The sequence below is a fragment of the Megascapheus bottae genome, chromosome 12, assembly GCF_031878675.1.
Source record: "Megascapheus bottae isolate mThoBot1 chromosome 12, mThoBot2.hap1, whole genome shotgun sequence".
NCBI lineage: Eukaryota > Metazoa > Chordata > Mammalia > Rodentia > Geomyidae > Megascapheus > Megascapheus bottae.
Window position 1 is genome coordinate 13,919,336 of NC_143520.1, and position 13,462 is coordinate 13,932,797.

A 13,462-nucleotide genomic window follows, 5' to 3' on the forward strand; every position below is an offset into this window, starting at 1 on the left:
GTACATTTTGTAAAAACTTAACCAAGAAAGTGGCAGGTATATGTCCTCATAGTATTATTGCACAACTCATATTTCTCTCTGCCCTTGTGAGATTAGGTTAACTACCAAAAACATCCTGAGTTCTCCTTCACACCACCCTTGCTTTACTCCCAAACCCTTGAGTAGGCAGGCCAGAGAAATCCTGCCTTCTCAACTCTGTAAGTGCTAGTAACACAACTCCAAATCAAAATTAAAAAGCTACTATTTTTTTCTCCTGTGTAAGAGAATATTTGGAATTTTTTGGCTTTGTTTGGACATTATTCTTAATGAAAATCCAGTCCTAATCTAACTTCCCGAAAACTGTGGCCTGATGTGTGCTCCTGTGTTTCTTTTTGATGTATATCATTGACCTATTTTATGTCTTGAAACAATTTCTTTTCCTGTGCAATTGTATAAAAAAGCCATTTGCTGATAAAATCTCAGAAAAGACTAACTTGAGGATTTATAGTAGCTTTCCCCAAGAGCCCTGTGGACTGGACACTAAATGCATTTGCCTATATGCCATTTCTCTGACTCAGATCATGATAAAATGGTACCTCTGTTTCCCATGGATGTTACAGCTAAGTAGATATATTTTCAGTCAAAACAGTGACAGCCTGATCACTACAAATGTTTTTCAGAGAAAACAGTTTTGAAATTGCCTGCTGCAGCACTTAGTAAAGACATTATGGGGAGCTAGGTATGGTTGCTCAGCATGTACAGATCAGACAAAACATTAGTGAGAAAACCATCTTAAAAAATAATCTGGACATACATAGCTAACTAAACAAGGCAGTATAAGGATGAAAATCATGATTCAAGATTCAAGGTTGGTCCTGAGAAAGGAAGGAAGACTCTATCAGAAAACTAAAAGGAGGGGGGGAAACAACAACAACAACAACAACAACTGGGCTACAACTCAAGTGATAGAACACCTGCCTACCAAGTCTGAGTCCCTGAGTTCAAACCTCAATACCAAAGACAGTAGTGGGAACCTGGAAGAGAATTAAATAGGACCTTTATCAATTCCTCATTGTTCTTCAAGCTTCCACGGGAAGGTAAAACATCAGAAGATGATGTGCTTTGATTATTGCTAAGGCAGGATTTGATATTGTTCAGCACATGGGGGTAAAAAACTTCCATTGTTTTCCCTATGTAGTTTTAGACATTGTTATGAAAATATTGAATTTAAAAACAGAATCAAAGTCATTACTCATATCCCTTATAAAGTGATATTTGAATATTGTGCAATACTTTTCTTTATTTACCTTAGCCTCATGCAAAGCTCTAACTTCCCAACTTCAGTGTTCAGTGGTATACCTGGTATTTCAAGTATATGGTAGTATATCTATGTTCTCTTTAAGCAAATTTTTCTCTATATGTCTATATTTGTCATCAGTGCTAAGGATCATACTTATAGTCTTGCTCTACCATCTTTGCCGTGTGCTCAACCACTGACCTACGCTCTCAAGCGCTTGCTACATTAAATGATCAAATATGCAGTCATAGTTGGTTTAATTTTGAAATGATTTTTACAACCATTTTGCATGAATTAAGGAAAACAAATAGTAGGAAAAGAAGATGATTACTCATGATAATTAGTGGCATCCCTTATGAGAACGTCTATGATCTATGAGCCCTCAGTATTTACATCCAACATGAGCTAAACGTCACACAGGCAAATCAGTTGATTAGAAAGACCCCTAATAAGTATGCTAAGTATTTTTTTTTCCTGTTAACAAAAAATGTGCTCTTTGTTCACATTGCCATGTTTGTTTTCCTTCCACCCGTACACATAAGCCCACTTTTCTTGTGGCCACTCCTTTTAGTTTTTGTACCATAGGTAATATAAGCTCCATAACGGAAGTGGCACTGTGTCTCAAAGGGTAGGGTGATAGCCTTGTGCTGAAGAGCTCAGGGGCAATGTCCAGGCCCAGAGTTCAAGCCTCACATCCAACCAAAAGAAATAAGTTCACTAACTATATTTAACTGGACATTCTTAGGCTGAAAAAGACATGAAGTTACATATCCCTCATAGTGTTAGGAAGCAGAGCTTTCACACAATAATATACTCACTTATGATTTATCATAGCTTGGGCATAATTCAGTTGATCTTATGCTGCATAAAAGAAATGCCCTTAAGATTTTATGCATTCATTTTTGAAGTAGGTGAGGTAGAATTCTTTTTCTGGATGTTAGGTACCTAATTTGGTTTGTATTTTTGTATTTTATTGCTCTTTGCATTTTCCTGTATGTTGAAATTATGAAAAATTTTAGAAACTTTGTATACCTGGGAAAAAAGGAACTAAACCTGTTTTAAAGTTGGAGAGTGGGTAAAGCAGGGAAGAAGAAATATCCAAGCTTTCTGCCTGGTGGGGCACAGAGATCCAAGACGTTTCTATTAAAGAAAAGTACCTTGACCTGACTTTGGATGATTTCTGAATAAAAACATTTTCTTGTATATGATCAGCTTTGCAGGTGATTCTTCTTAGGTGTTACACTGAGTTGCAAATCTGGTGTTTCTGTATGCCAAGCACCCAGTGTACTATGTATACAATAGGAAATCTGTGCCCAGCCAGATTGTTTGATCTCTCTAAAGTGGGCTGAGAAATAGCCCCTGGGAAACATCAGAGGCCCAAACCTGAGCTTCTAGTTGTGAAAAATCTGCAGATAACAAGTGCATAAGACCAAATTTTTTTCAGATATGTCAAGATACTGAGTTTGACAAAAATACTCTATGCATTTGTGTGTACATCTAAGTCAGTGCTTGTGTGTTTGTTTTGTTGTTAAAGGGACCAGTGTGACTCTGATCTATTTGACACCAATCTTAGCCTTTGAGTGAAACAGAATTCTGAATGCTACCAGTTTGCATTTCCTAGGGCAAGGTCATCTTTCTGGGTGAGTGGAAGTACAATGTTGAAAGGAATTTTGGCCTTTTAGATGACTCATTGATCCAGAAGACTCTTTTGAGGCAAGTCAAATGCAAGGACATGATTTCTAAGGCAGTGGTAGGTATATGACATGGCTATTACTCTCACAATATTGGAAATTATGCCATCTTGCACACAGAGATGCATGAGCCTAGGAGAACTTGGATTTACTTGGCTTTCATGCAGAACTTTGGGTAGTGCTGTAAGTGTAACAGTAACTCTTAGCCTTTATACCTGCTACCATCTCATTTCTCTAAAAATGGTTGTCATCTGCAATATCTGTAAGTGCCTAGACCATTCTTTAGGTATATAGATATAACTGAGAAAAAAAAAAACCTTCCACAAGCAGGGTACACCTCTTTGTGCAATCACAAAGAGGAGTACCAATCTAGAAAACCACCACTCTAAAATCACGCATCTAGAATAAAAGGCTGATCCAGAAGTCTTGGATCCCAGGTTTGAGTGTCATTTCTGCCTTTAATGGCTCACAGCATAGGCCTGATGCCTAGTAGGTGATCAATAAGGATTTATAGAGTGTTGAGTGAGTTAACCAGCTGTGTAATCTTACGCAAGCTACTTAATCTCTTTGTCTTCAATTACCTTGCCTAAGGACTGAGGGGAATGGATTAGGTGACCTCACAGGCCCCTTTCAGCTGTAAAATTATATGCTTTTGTGATTGGACCTTTTCTTCAGTCTCAGATTAATTTGTCAGTGTGAAGGATGGATCAAAGTACAAGTCAAGGGGAGAATATGCAATTCTCTGAATTAATCTAATGCCTTTCTCTACTACTCTTTTTTCTATAGCATCCTGTTTTTCCCTCAGTTTACCCAGAGCCACTGCCATTTTCTAGGAAGACTTTAGATTCTTTAAAGAATAGAACTATGGCACTTTCCCCCCATTTCTTTGTGCTTCAAAATATAACATATAATCATGCCTTGTAGCTGTCTGCCTAGGATTTCACAGGGTGTTTTCACATGGCTCATTTAATCTGTCAGGGAAGCATTATTTTCCCTTATTGCAGGAAAAAAAAAACCCAAAACAAAAAACAAAACCAAAAAAACTTCTAGGTTAAAGACTGGATTACTGAACTTTGTTGCTAGTAAGTGGCAGAACTCAGGTTGAGCTCAGATGACCCCAGTTTCTAGGTACAAGTCATGGTTCTGAAGACAGGACTAAAGGTCTTCTTACTATGTCATTCTATAGCAGAAAGAGAAAAGAGAAGTCAGACCTGTGTCTCTACAGCTGCACATCTTCATCCTGCACCAGCTGCCTTCTGTGGTTTGAGGAAGAAATCCCAGACACCTTCATTGGAACTGTAGTCTATTTCTTTTCCTTGGCCTGTGGGGCTAACTTCCAGTTCAATGTGTTGAGCAGGACAAAAAGAAAGCCAAGCTAAAAATGACAAAAGTGGATCCCTGGCCACACCCACAGAAGGGCCCATTCTAGGAACAGAGTTTATAGGAGTCCCTTTGAAATGACCTGGACACCAACAACCTCACCCTGACCTGGAATTTCAAGTAAAAGTAAGGGAGAAGCTGGATGTTGCCTTAGCAATCCTCTGCTGCCTAGAGGGAGGGGCCGCTTCCAGAGCCCTCACCCGGCTCCAAGGAGCTGTTCCAACCTCAGAGCTGTGGAGCTAGTGAGCCTTCTTCCTCACTCTGGAGCATCTCTATGCTCCAGACAGCTGGAGCTCATGACAGCTCCTCTTCTTATGCCCTCTGATAGCTGGTGGTCTGTAGATGTCTTCCCCTTTCAGGCTCTTATGTAGCAAGGGCTCCTGTACTTTCATTGGCATACACTAAGGAACAGTCAAATAAAGGTGAAGAGTGCATAATCCTGAACAAATAAATGTTTTGGCTTTGGAGCCTCCAGGACTATTAGATGGTCCTGACACAGCACATGAAGAGACACAGATAAATGCTTACATAATGTGATATGTCCAGTTCTGCCTTACCAACCTTTTGTATATTGTCCACCGGGAGAAGTTCTGAGCTCACTTATGTGTCTCTCTTCACCACCCTCTTTCTCAGCTGCTCTCTTTCAGTGCTCACTGGGTCACTTGAAGGTGAATTGGAAACAAGGAGAAAAATCTATGTTCAAGTCTGTATCTTTAAACCTCTCACTTTGAATAGACATAACAAAAAAAGGTTGTCAATGATAAATAGAAGTGAAAAAACTTCTGAAAAATCAGTTTGAAATTTATATGTTTATGAATTCTATTTTGGTTTTCCTTAAATTCCTGCAGCTTTATTTTTCTTTGCCATGATTAATTTCTCTCATACTCTCGGTCTGTGGGCCAATGCATTATTTATGTGACTCCTTTTCAGTAGATCCTCAAAAATAACATCACAGTCTTACCATTTCAGAAAATTTTATGAGCTCTACTGCCCATGCCTATGTGTTAATATCAGCACAAGTTATATTTTACATGTAGCCTCACTAATGAATGGTAGTTGACTGAATCTAGCCGACACATTAGTGTTAGTTTTTAAATTATGTATCAAGAATTGAGACCATGGCTGGGAGCATGGCCTAATGGTAGAGTGCTTGCCTGGCATGCATGAAAATCTGGATTTGATTCTTCCGTATCACACACACAGAAAGCACCAGAAGTGGTGCTGTGGCTCAAGTGTTAGAGTGGTGGCCTTGCAGAACACCAAAAGACAATGCTTAGGCCCGAGTCCAAGCCACAGGAATGGAGAGATATAGGGTGGGGGGGGAGGGGTAAGAGAGGGGAAATTATGGAATTTCATGTGTAATGTCAGATTTTTCTCTGAAAAGTCTGAATATTTATCAGCAGCTCAAATTCCTTCCTGATTTCAGCCAGCTGGTACTGAGTACTAGACTCCCACTTTTTCCGGGAATCAGCTTTCTTGCTGGTGTAGCCTCACATCTTCCTGATCTTTAATCATTTAAAATTCATACAATGGTGCTTACCGATTGCCACTGAGAAGGTAAAGCTGGGGATGAATGTGGTCAACATTCCTTATACACATGTGTGAAAATCAGAATAACAAACCCTGCTGAAATTGTCTAACAAGGAAGAAAGAAGGAGGGTGTATAGAAGAATAAACTGGGTTGGGGTACATTGTATACATTTATGGAAATACCAAAACTAAGCCCTTTGTACATAAAATTTAGGATTGTAAAAATGGAAAATAATGCAAGTCAGAGTAAATATTGCTGACATTTAAATGAACAGAATTTTTCAATGTCTATCAAGTTGCAAATGCATGCATTCTATGATCAAATAATTCATTTTTAGCAATTTAGTTTTTATACTCATCTTTGCAGCAAAAGAACTCGAGAATAAGGTTATTCGTTGAAGAATTGTATATAATAGTGAATGATTTGGAAATCTGTCCATAAACAGATTTCATATTCATAGATCTACATATGATGTAACACTATGTAGCTATACATAGGAAAATGAGAAATTTTTCAGTGAACTAAAATGGACATACTCAGGTGGGCACTGGTGGTACAGCTGTACTACTCTACTCTGTAGGCTGAGATACAGAAGATCTCTGTTTAAAGCCAACCTGGCAGAAAAGTCTATGAGACTATTATCTTTGGTTAACCAGCCAAAAGACTAGCTGGTGATGAGGATAAAATGCAAAACATCAGCCAAGCAAATAAGCACAAGACTCAAAAGTTTATACTTCATTCCTGCTTTAGTGACAGAGAAAGAGAGACAGAGTGAGACAGAGAAGTGAAACAGAGAGACACACACAAAGACAGAGAGAGGAGAGATACCATTATAAGGTTACAGACAAGTAATTATAGTCTTCTGCTTTATCTGCATTAAGCATATTTGTATATTTGATGTTATGTGCATAAATAGCTCAGGAAGAGGATGTACAGAAACCTTAAATATTGATGACCTAGTGGGTTCAGCACCAAGATAAGAGAAATGGAAACCCTTTTTGCCACACAATGTTCTATTGTAAATTTCCGTTGTCAAACTATTTAATTTTGTCTTATTTATTTATTTATTTTGTGATTCATGGGCTTGAATTCTGCCTGGCCACTGTCCCTGAGCTCCTCAGCTCAAGGCTACAACCCTACCCGTGAGTCAAGCCCTATTTCCCTATTTCCCATTATCTAGAGGTTAATTGGAGATAAGAGTATCAGGTCCTTTTGTATCTGGGCTGCCTTTGAACCTGGACTCTCAGATCTCAGCCTCCTGATTAGCTAGGATTGCTGGCATGAGCTACCTCACCCAGCTTATCTCTTATTTTTTAAAAATAAATTTCCTACCAGGATCTAAAGCCATTTATATTTTTGGCACAATATATGTAGGCAATGGATAGCAAGGAGATGTGCATTTATAATCTCCAGACTTTTCATTTAACAGATCAAGAACCATCAATTACAGCATAGGTCTTCAAAGTGTTACTCTGGAGTTTTATGGTTTTCCTGTAAGGTTACACAGGCTTAATTTCTGGCCTTAAATCAAACTTATTTTCAGCTTACCTGAAATCAGGAATATCCTGTGTAATACCAATTAAAGTAAATGTACTTTCAATTAAAGGTGTTAAGTATGAGGCTTGGAAAGATTAATTCCTTATAAAAGCATGACCTTCAGTAGTTATAATCAATTAGGCATTTTTCCATGTATAATTCATTGTGATGGGACAAGTCTACAACTTATCATCAATCACTGTGATCTTTCCAAAGGTGAAGATCTTAGGTTCAGAGTCATAAAATAGTAATTTGACTAGTCACAGCCAACCTCCATCACTGAACTGCAGTTTATGTTGATCAAGATTATGCTTTGGGCATTACTTTTGTAGTAATAATATTTAAGTAATCAAGATATGCATTATGATACACTGGATACAGTTCTTATACTGCTTTTATAATGACTGTAGTAGAAAAGTGAATTTAAAACAGACAGATCAGAAGAAAAGCAAACAGTGTTATTAGTGTTCATTTTGTGGGCTTTTTTTATTATTGAATAACATTAATAGTACTTGTTTTAGTGATTGTTTTCTCTTATTGTGGTTCTAATTTAACCACTTCTCATGTACAGCATGCAAATCAAGATTATAAAGAAACGAATGCATGGTGACTGTTTTATGATAACATGAAAAATATTGGGCAATGTTGCCTTGGCCCAAAAAGCAACATTAGAAATATTCAATATAGAATTATGCATTATACATACATACATACATGCATAAATACATACATATATATGTGTATATATATTATTGTATTTTGTTGTTGGGGTGATGTATAGAGGGGTTATAGCTACATTCATCAGTAGTAGGTACATTACATTTTGAACATTGATACCCCATTCCATGTTTCACACATTACATTTTTAAACTTGGAAAAATTAATTTACTATAATCATCTAACAATAGTTGAGTGGCAATGGAGGCAGAAAAAATATAAGTGACAGGAAACCAGCAATACTTCTTTGCATATCTCAAAGACTCATTGTTAGAATCAAATGAGATTATATGTATATACAGATGTATATACAGATGTCTCTTGGCACCTGAGAGGGATTGGCACCACAGAGACTGAAAATAATTTTCACTAAATTATCTCCAGCCTGAAAATAAGTTTTAATTCAATTTACATTGTTCCTGGATACCCAGGGCTCCTGCCTATCATCCTAGTACTCTGGAGGCTGAGAGCTGAGGATCTCAGTTGGATGCAAAACCTGGCAGAAAAATCCATGAGACTCTTACCTCCAGTTAATCACACATACACACACACACACACACACACACACACACACACACACACAGCCAGAAGTGAAGCTGTAGCTCAATTGATAGATCTCCAGCCTGAGCAAAAGGAAATCAGAGGCAATGTCCAAGCCCATAGTTCAAGCACCAGGACCAGAAAAAGAGCAAAAAAGAAATATATGACATAAGCTAATTATCTGTAATTTTTCAAAGAAATTAACTAGCATTTAAAATTTTGTTTTAGCCTGTGATATAATAAAATTTGCAAGATATAGGTGACATGAATAGAAGCTTTATAAGGGCCCTAAATAACTTTATTTTTCCCTTTTGTGCCAGTCTCCAGGCTTAAACTCAGCCTGGGCAAGGTCCTTGAGTTTTTTGCTTAAGGCTAGTGATATACCTCCTGAGCCACCGCTCCATTTCCCACTGTTTTTTTTTTTCTGGGGGAAGTTCATTGGAGACAACAGTTTCACAGACTTTCCTGCCCCTTTCTGGCTTCAAACCCTGTTACTCAGATCTCACCTTCCTGAATAAGTAGGATTACAGGTGTGAGTCGGCAGCACCTAGCTTCTAGATTAGTTTCTAAGAATGGAAAGAGGTTCTAAGACCAAAGTTTTCAAGAACACTATGTAAGTAGTATTCGAGAGCACTATGTAAATCTGTGGTGATATTGGTTGTTTAAGGCACCTGAGATTTTTCAAACAATGTTGCAACATACAATCAGCACTCTCTCCAAGGCAGGGTTGTATTAGTCTGAACATTTTGATTATGTACAACTACATCTGTGGGTTATGAACCTTCTTTTTTAGCTCAAGGACCCACATTTTTCAGATGTCAGATTCCCAGAATGTCCTCACTGAGGCTTGTAGTGGTAGGAATTGTAAATAACCTCTGGTCCCATTTTTTCCTCTAGAGAGAGTGCTGATAAAACCTGGGAAACTCCAAGGGAAGAATGGGAAAGCCTCAGAGCAGACATGGAGTTATGCTTCCTGTTGTGTCTAGGAGCACATGTATACCATCATTTTTTTTTTTTCTGTCCTGGCTTGCTTTACTCCATGATCCTCCCAGTCTCAGTCTCCCATGTAACTGGAATTGAAGGCGTGAGCCTCTCACATCAGGCTTTTTGATACAATTTTAAACTATAAAATACACTTGTTGGTTTGGCATTTTGTTCCATGATTTAATGTATAATTCTATCTTTAATTCTTGCTACTGATACTGCCTTCCCTGATGGTTTTCTTTAAAATTTGGTTAATGAAACATTATTTTCCTAGGAAAGGTATGACAACTACAGAGGATATCATATTTTAGACTAAGGCTTCTGCTTAAACTTAGAGATTTTGTAAAATGAAAATTTGATTTGGGAGTTTTATGATATAAGCATATTTGTATAAGGTACATTCTGTCAAATAAATGAATTTCTTCAATTGTGTATTATTACTCCAGTAAGAGTGCACTAAAGGGTACACTAAGGGTGCATTAAAACTGTAAAATTTCATCTACATATTAGCAGCATCTTGTAAAAATTGGAATTAATTTTGTTTGATTAAGCCCTTCCTTATTAGATTTTAATGTGCCACACATTATGTATTTCAGAAACTCCAGAAAGGAACTTAATGACATACGATTTGAATTTACTCCTGGAAGAGGTAAGCTTTAATTGAAATTATTATTTTAGTGCTACAAGCAGCGTTTCAGAAATTGATTTCAAGCATGTGGTTTATTCTTTCCTATTCAGAAAAAAAGCTTTGTCTAAACACAAAGGGAGGAAAAAAGAGGGATGGTAGGAAGAAAATACTTTTGCGAATTGCCATGTTTTCTTAACTGAATCATGACTGACTACATAGATCCCAGTGACACACGTGACATGGTGTATATACACATGTAAATTGGATCTGTTAGTTCAACCATGAAAGTAAGTACTGGGATGGTAATGCAGGGCCTAAGGGAAATCAAGATGAGTACAGTAAGAAGCATTTGGCGTCCTAATGAGGGTGAAGCTGCATTTTGTCATTCCAAAGGCAATAAGCTTTGCCTCTTTGACCTCAGTTTGGTTACACTAAGCCTCTATTGAGGAGTGACTGGGGCCTGACCTCTATGGGCTGTTGGCGTGAGGAGTAAGCTGGCTTAAGTAAAGCAGTCTTGTAATTGAATACAATTGAGTATTGGAAATAAATTATTAAAACTTCTTACAGGCTAGACTGGTTGTTCCTTCAGGTGTGGATGTCTAGAATAAAAATCAAGTGTGATTTTTGTTGTTGTTGTTCTAGTATGCAAGTGAAAATCATGATATCTTGGTAGACTACAGATACATAATAAAAAATAGTTTCCAGAGGTGAAAAGATTTAGTAGCTTTTAAGGGATAACAATGTTCAAGAAGTAATATATTCACTACTTTGTGAATGTAACTGTAGTCCCTCTGTTCATCATTCTGACAATAAATAAAATTAATAAAAAAGAAATTAATGGTACAAATGCTTAATAAATTTAACATTTTATCTGGAAATAAAGAAAATATTAGTGTTTTCATTAGTTTGTTGGTAACCAACATAACCTACAGAAATAGAACTCAGATACTTATGCTAAGATTGTAACTTTCCTGAACGCAGCATTCTGATTTTTATATATGTGAAAACAAGTTCCCATGTGTCTACACCAATTACCTTTCTAAACTATATCAGTCTCATGCATTCTATTTTACTATTGCATATAAGCTGTAACTTTTAATATTTATTTTAGCTATTGGAGCTTTACATACATTTCAGACCTCAAAGTAGAATTTCTTGTTTAAAAGCTGGTCAGTATACTTCTTTGACCCCTACTCCAATGTCTCTAGGTGTCAAAGTGAAGGTACTTATTTCAGAAAGATGGAGAGTCTCATCTAAATGTGTGTTCATTTTCAGAAATTTTTAATGCTTAAAAAAGCAAATGGAATATAATGACCTGCTCACTCCAGTTCTGATAGCTAGTCCTCTCTAAAGGCAAATTATTTTCAGTATTTTTGGATCAAGTCTAAACATGAAATGCAGTTTACAAAATAAATATCCTCACGGCTATAATGAGTTTGCTAATTGATTTTTTTCTTTCTGGGTATAACCATCTGTAACAATTTAAAATCAGCCTATGAAATCATACAATACCACTGAGGGTTATCAAAAAGACATCTATTTTGTCATAATATAAAAGTATTGACCAGGCAATTTTCTATAAAATATAATAAGTAATTATATAATAAATGTTTCAAGTATAGTAAGTAAAAAGAACAGATTGTTATTTTAAGGTTGTTTCTTTTCATTTGATAGCTTAAAATTGACTGACTGCAACAATAAAAATCAATTTTAATTTTAAGAGGTAACAAAGAAACCAGTTTCTGAGTTGAGGCTATGTTTGGGTAAGATGTTCCTATCAACATCACTGGCCACTTTCAGAGGCCTTGGTGGCTCCATTGGCTAGGAGTAGATCAAGAGTTTCTGCTTTTGTCGCTCATTCGACCATTAGCACTGATTTCCTGACTTCCTTTATGGGCAGTGGCATAGACTTGTTATGGTTGGAAACCTCACTTTGGATAGCTGTGCCTATGTAGCTCCTAATGCTATCTGCATTTCAGGCATTGTCTGCAGTGTGTCTGTGCGTGCACACCACATATTCACTATATTCGAGCTTCATGTAAGCATGAACAAGTATACATGACAGGAAGTGTAACAGACACGTAAAATATTTGTGGCTTTCTTTTGAGGGCAGGCATTTTAGCCTGTCTTGGTGTGTGTTCTGGAAAGGCAATGTTAATATAGTATTACTTGTGTAGACATTAGGAACTGCTAAACAATAAAGAGCTTTAAGAAAGAGTAAATTACTGATGTAACATGAAATAATTATTTCACATAAATGTTATAAATTGCTATATGCATAGAAAAGGGCTGTTAAGCACAAAGAGAGGAGGGGTAAGAGTGATTCCCTTAGGAACCAGCTAACATTAACTGTTTGCACTTTTAATATTACTCATCTGGTGTCCAAGAGTACTAAAAGTAGAAGAACATGTTGTATACCTTAATCATTTGGAAAAGTCTATTGCTATGGTACCACTTTTTTACTAGTCTTCAAATGTGGCATTGCTTATCCATTATTATAGGATTATAGTACCTTATTCACATACATAATTGTTTGATGCTTTAGAGATATTTTATCTCACTGAAATACCTTAACAATGATTGATCAATGAAAGTAAAATGACTGTCTCTGATACGCCCTGCACACTAGGGGTTAGTCACTTTACTAGTATAATCTGTCTTCTATTCCTGAGCAGTTAGTTGGCATCCAAAGAAGATGGAGTCTCTAAGGGTCAATATTCTACCATCTTCAGAAAATGAAGTTGTCCTTGGAATAGTTTTTAATTATACTATCCTCAGGTTCAAGATTATCTGATCACAGAGACATTCTTAAAGTATTTTTGTATCTCTGACAAAAGAAGACAAGGTCTAGCATAAGTCTGCCTTATGAAGATTTGCATAGTTTGTCAGGATCTGTATATCCTATGTATTTGCTTCTTATTTGAATTTATTATGGAATAGAATCAATGAAGTGGAAGTATAACAGATCTTTGGAAATATAAAATGTATACAGTGGATTTCAAATTTTAGTGGAGATTTGACTTGGAGAGTTCACCTGCATATGAAAAAGCTAAAAGAATGCACAGGAGTATAAGATACAGAGGTCGCCTCTTGTTGGGCCATCATCATTTCACCATTACCATTGTGATTTTTTTTTAATGGACGTCCTGGGGTTTGAACTCAAGGTCTGGGCACTGTCC

General features: G+C 36.8%; 1 protein-coding gene across 4 annotated transcripts in view; it reads left to right on the forward strand.

The window, feature by feature from the left end:
- The window catches only part of Stk39 (serine/threonine kinase 39), a 262,474-nt gene that overhangs the window by 196,352 nt on the left and 52,660 nt on the right, over positions 1-13,462 (forward strand). For all 4 annotated transcript variants that reach the window (XM_090342707.1, XM_090342706.1, XM_090342705.1 and 1 more), the window contains exon 15: positions 10,252-10,304. In XM_090342707.1, coding sequence (XP_090198833.1) covers positions 10,252-10,304 — 53 coding nt within the window. The remainder of the gene's footprint in view (positions 1-10,251; positions 10,305-13,462) is intronic.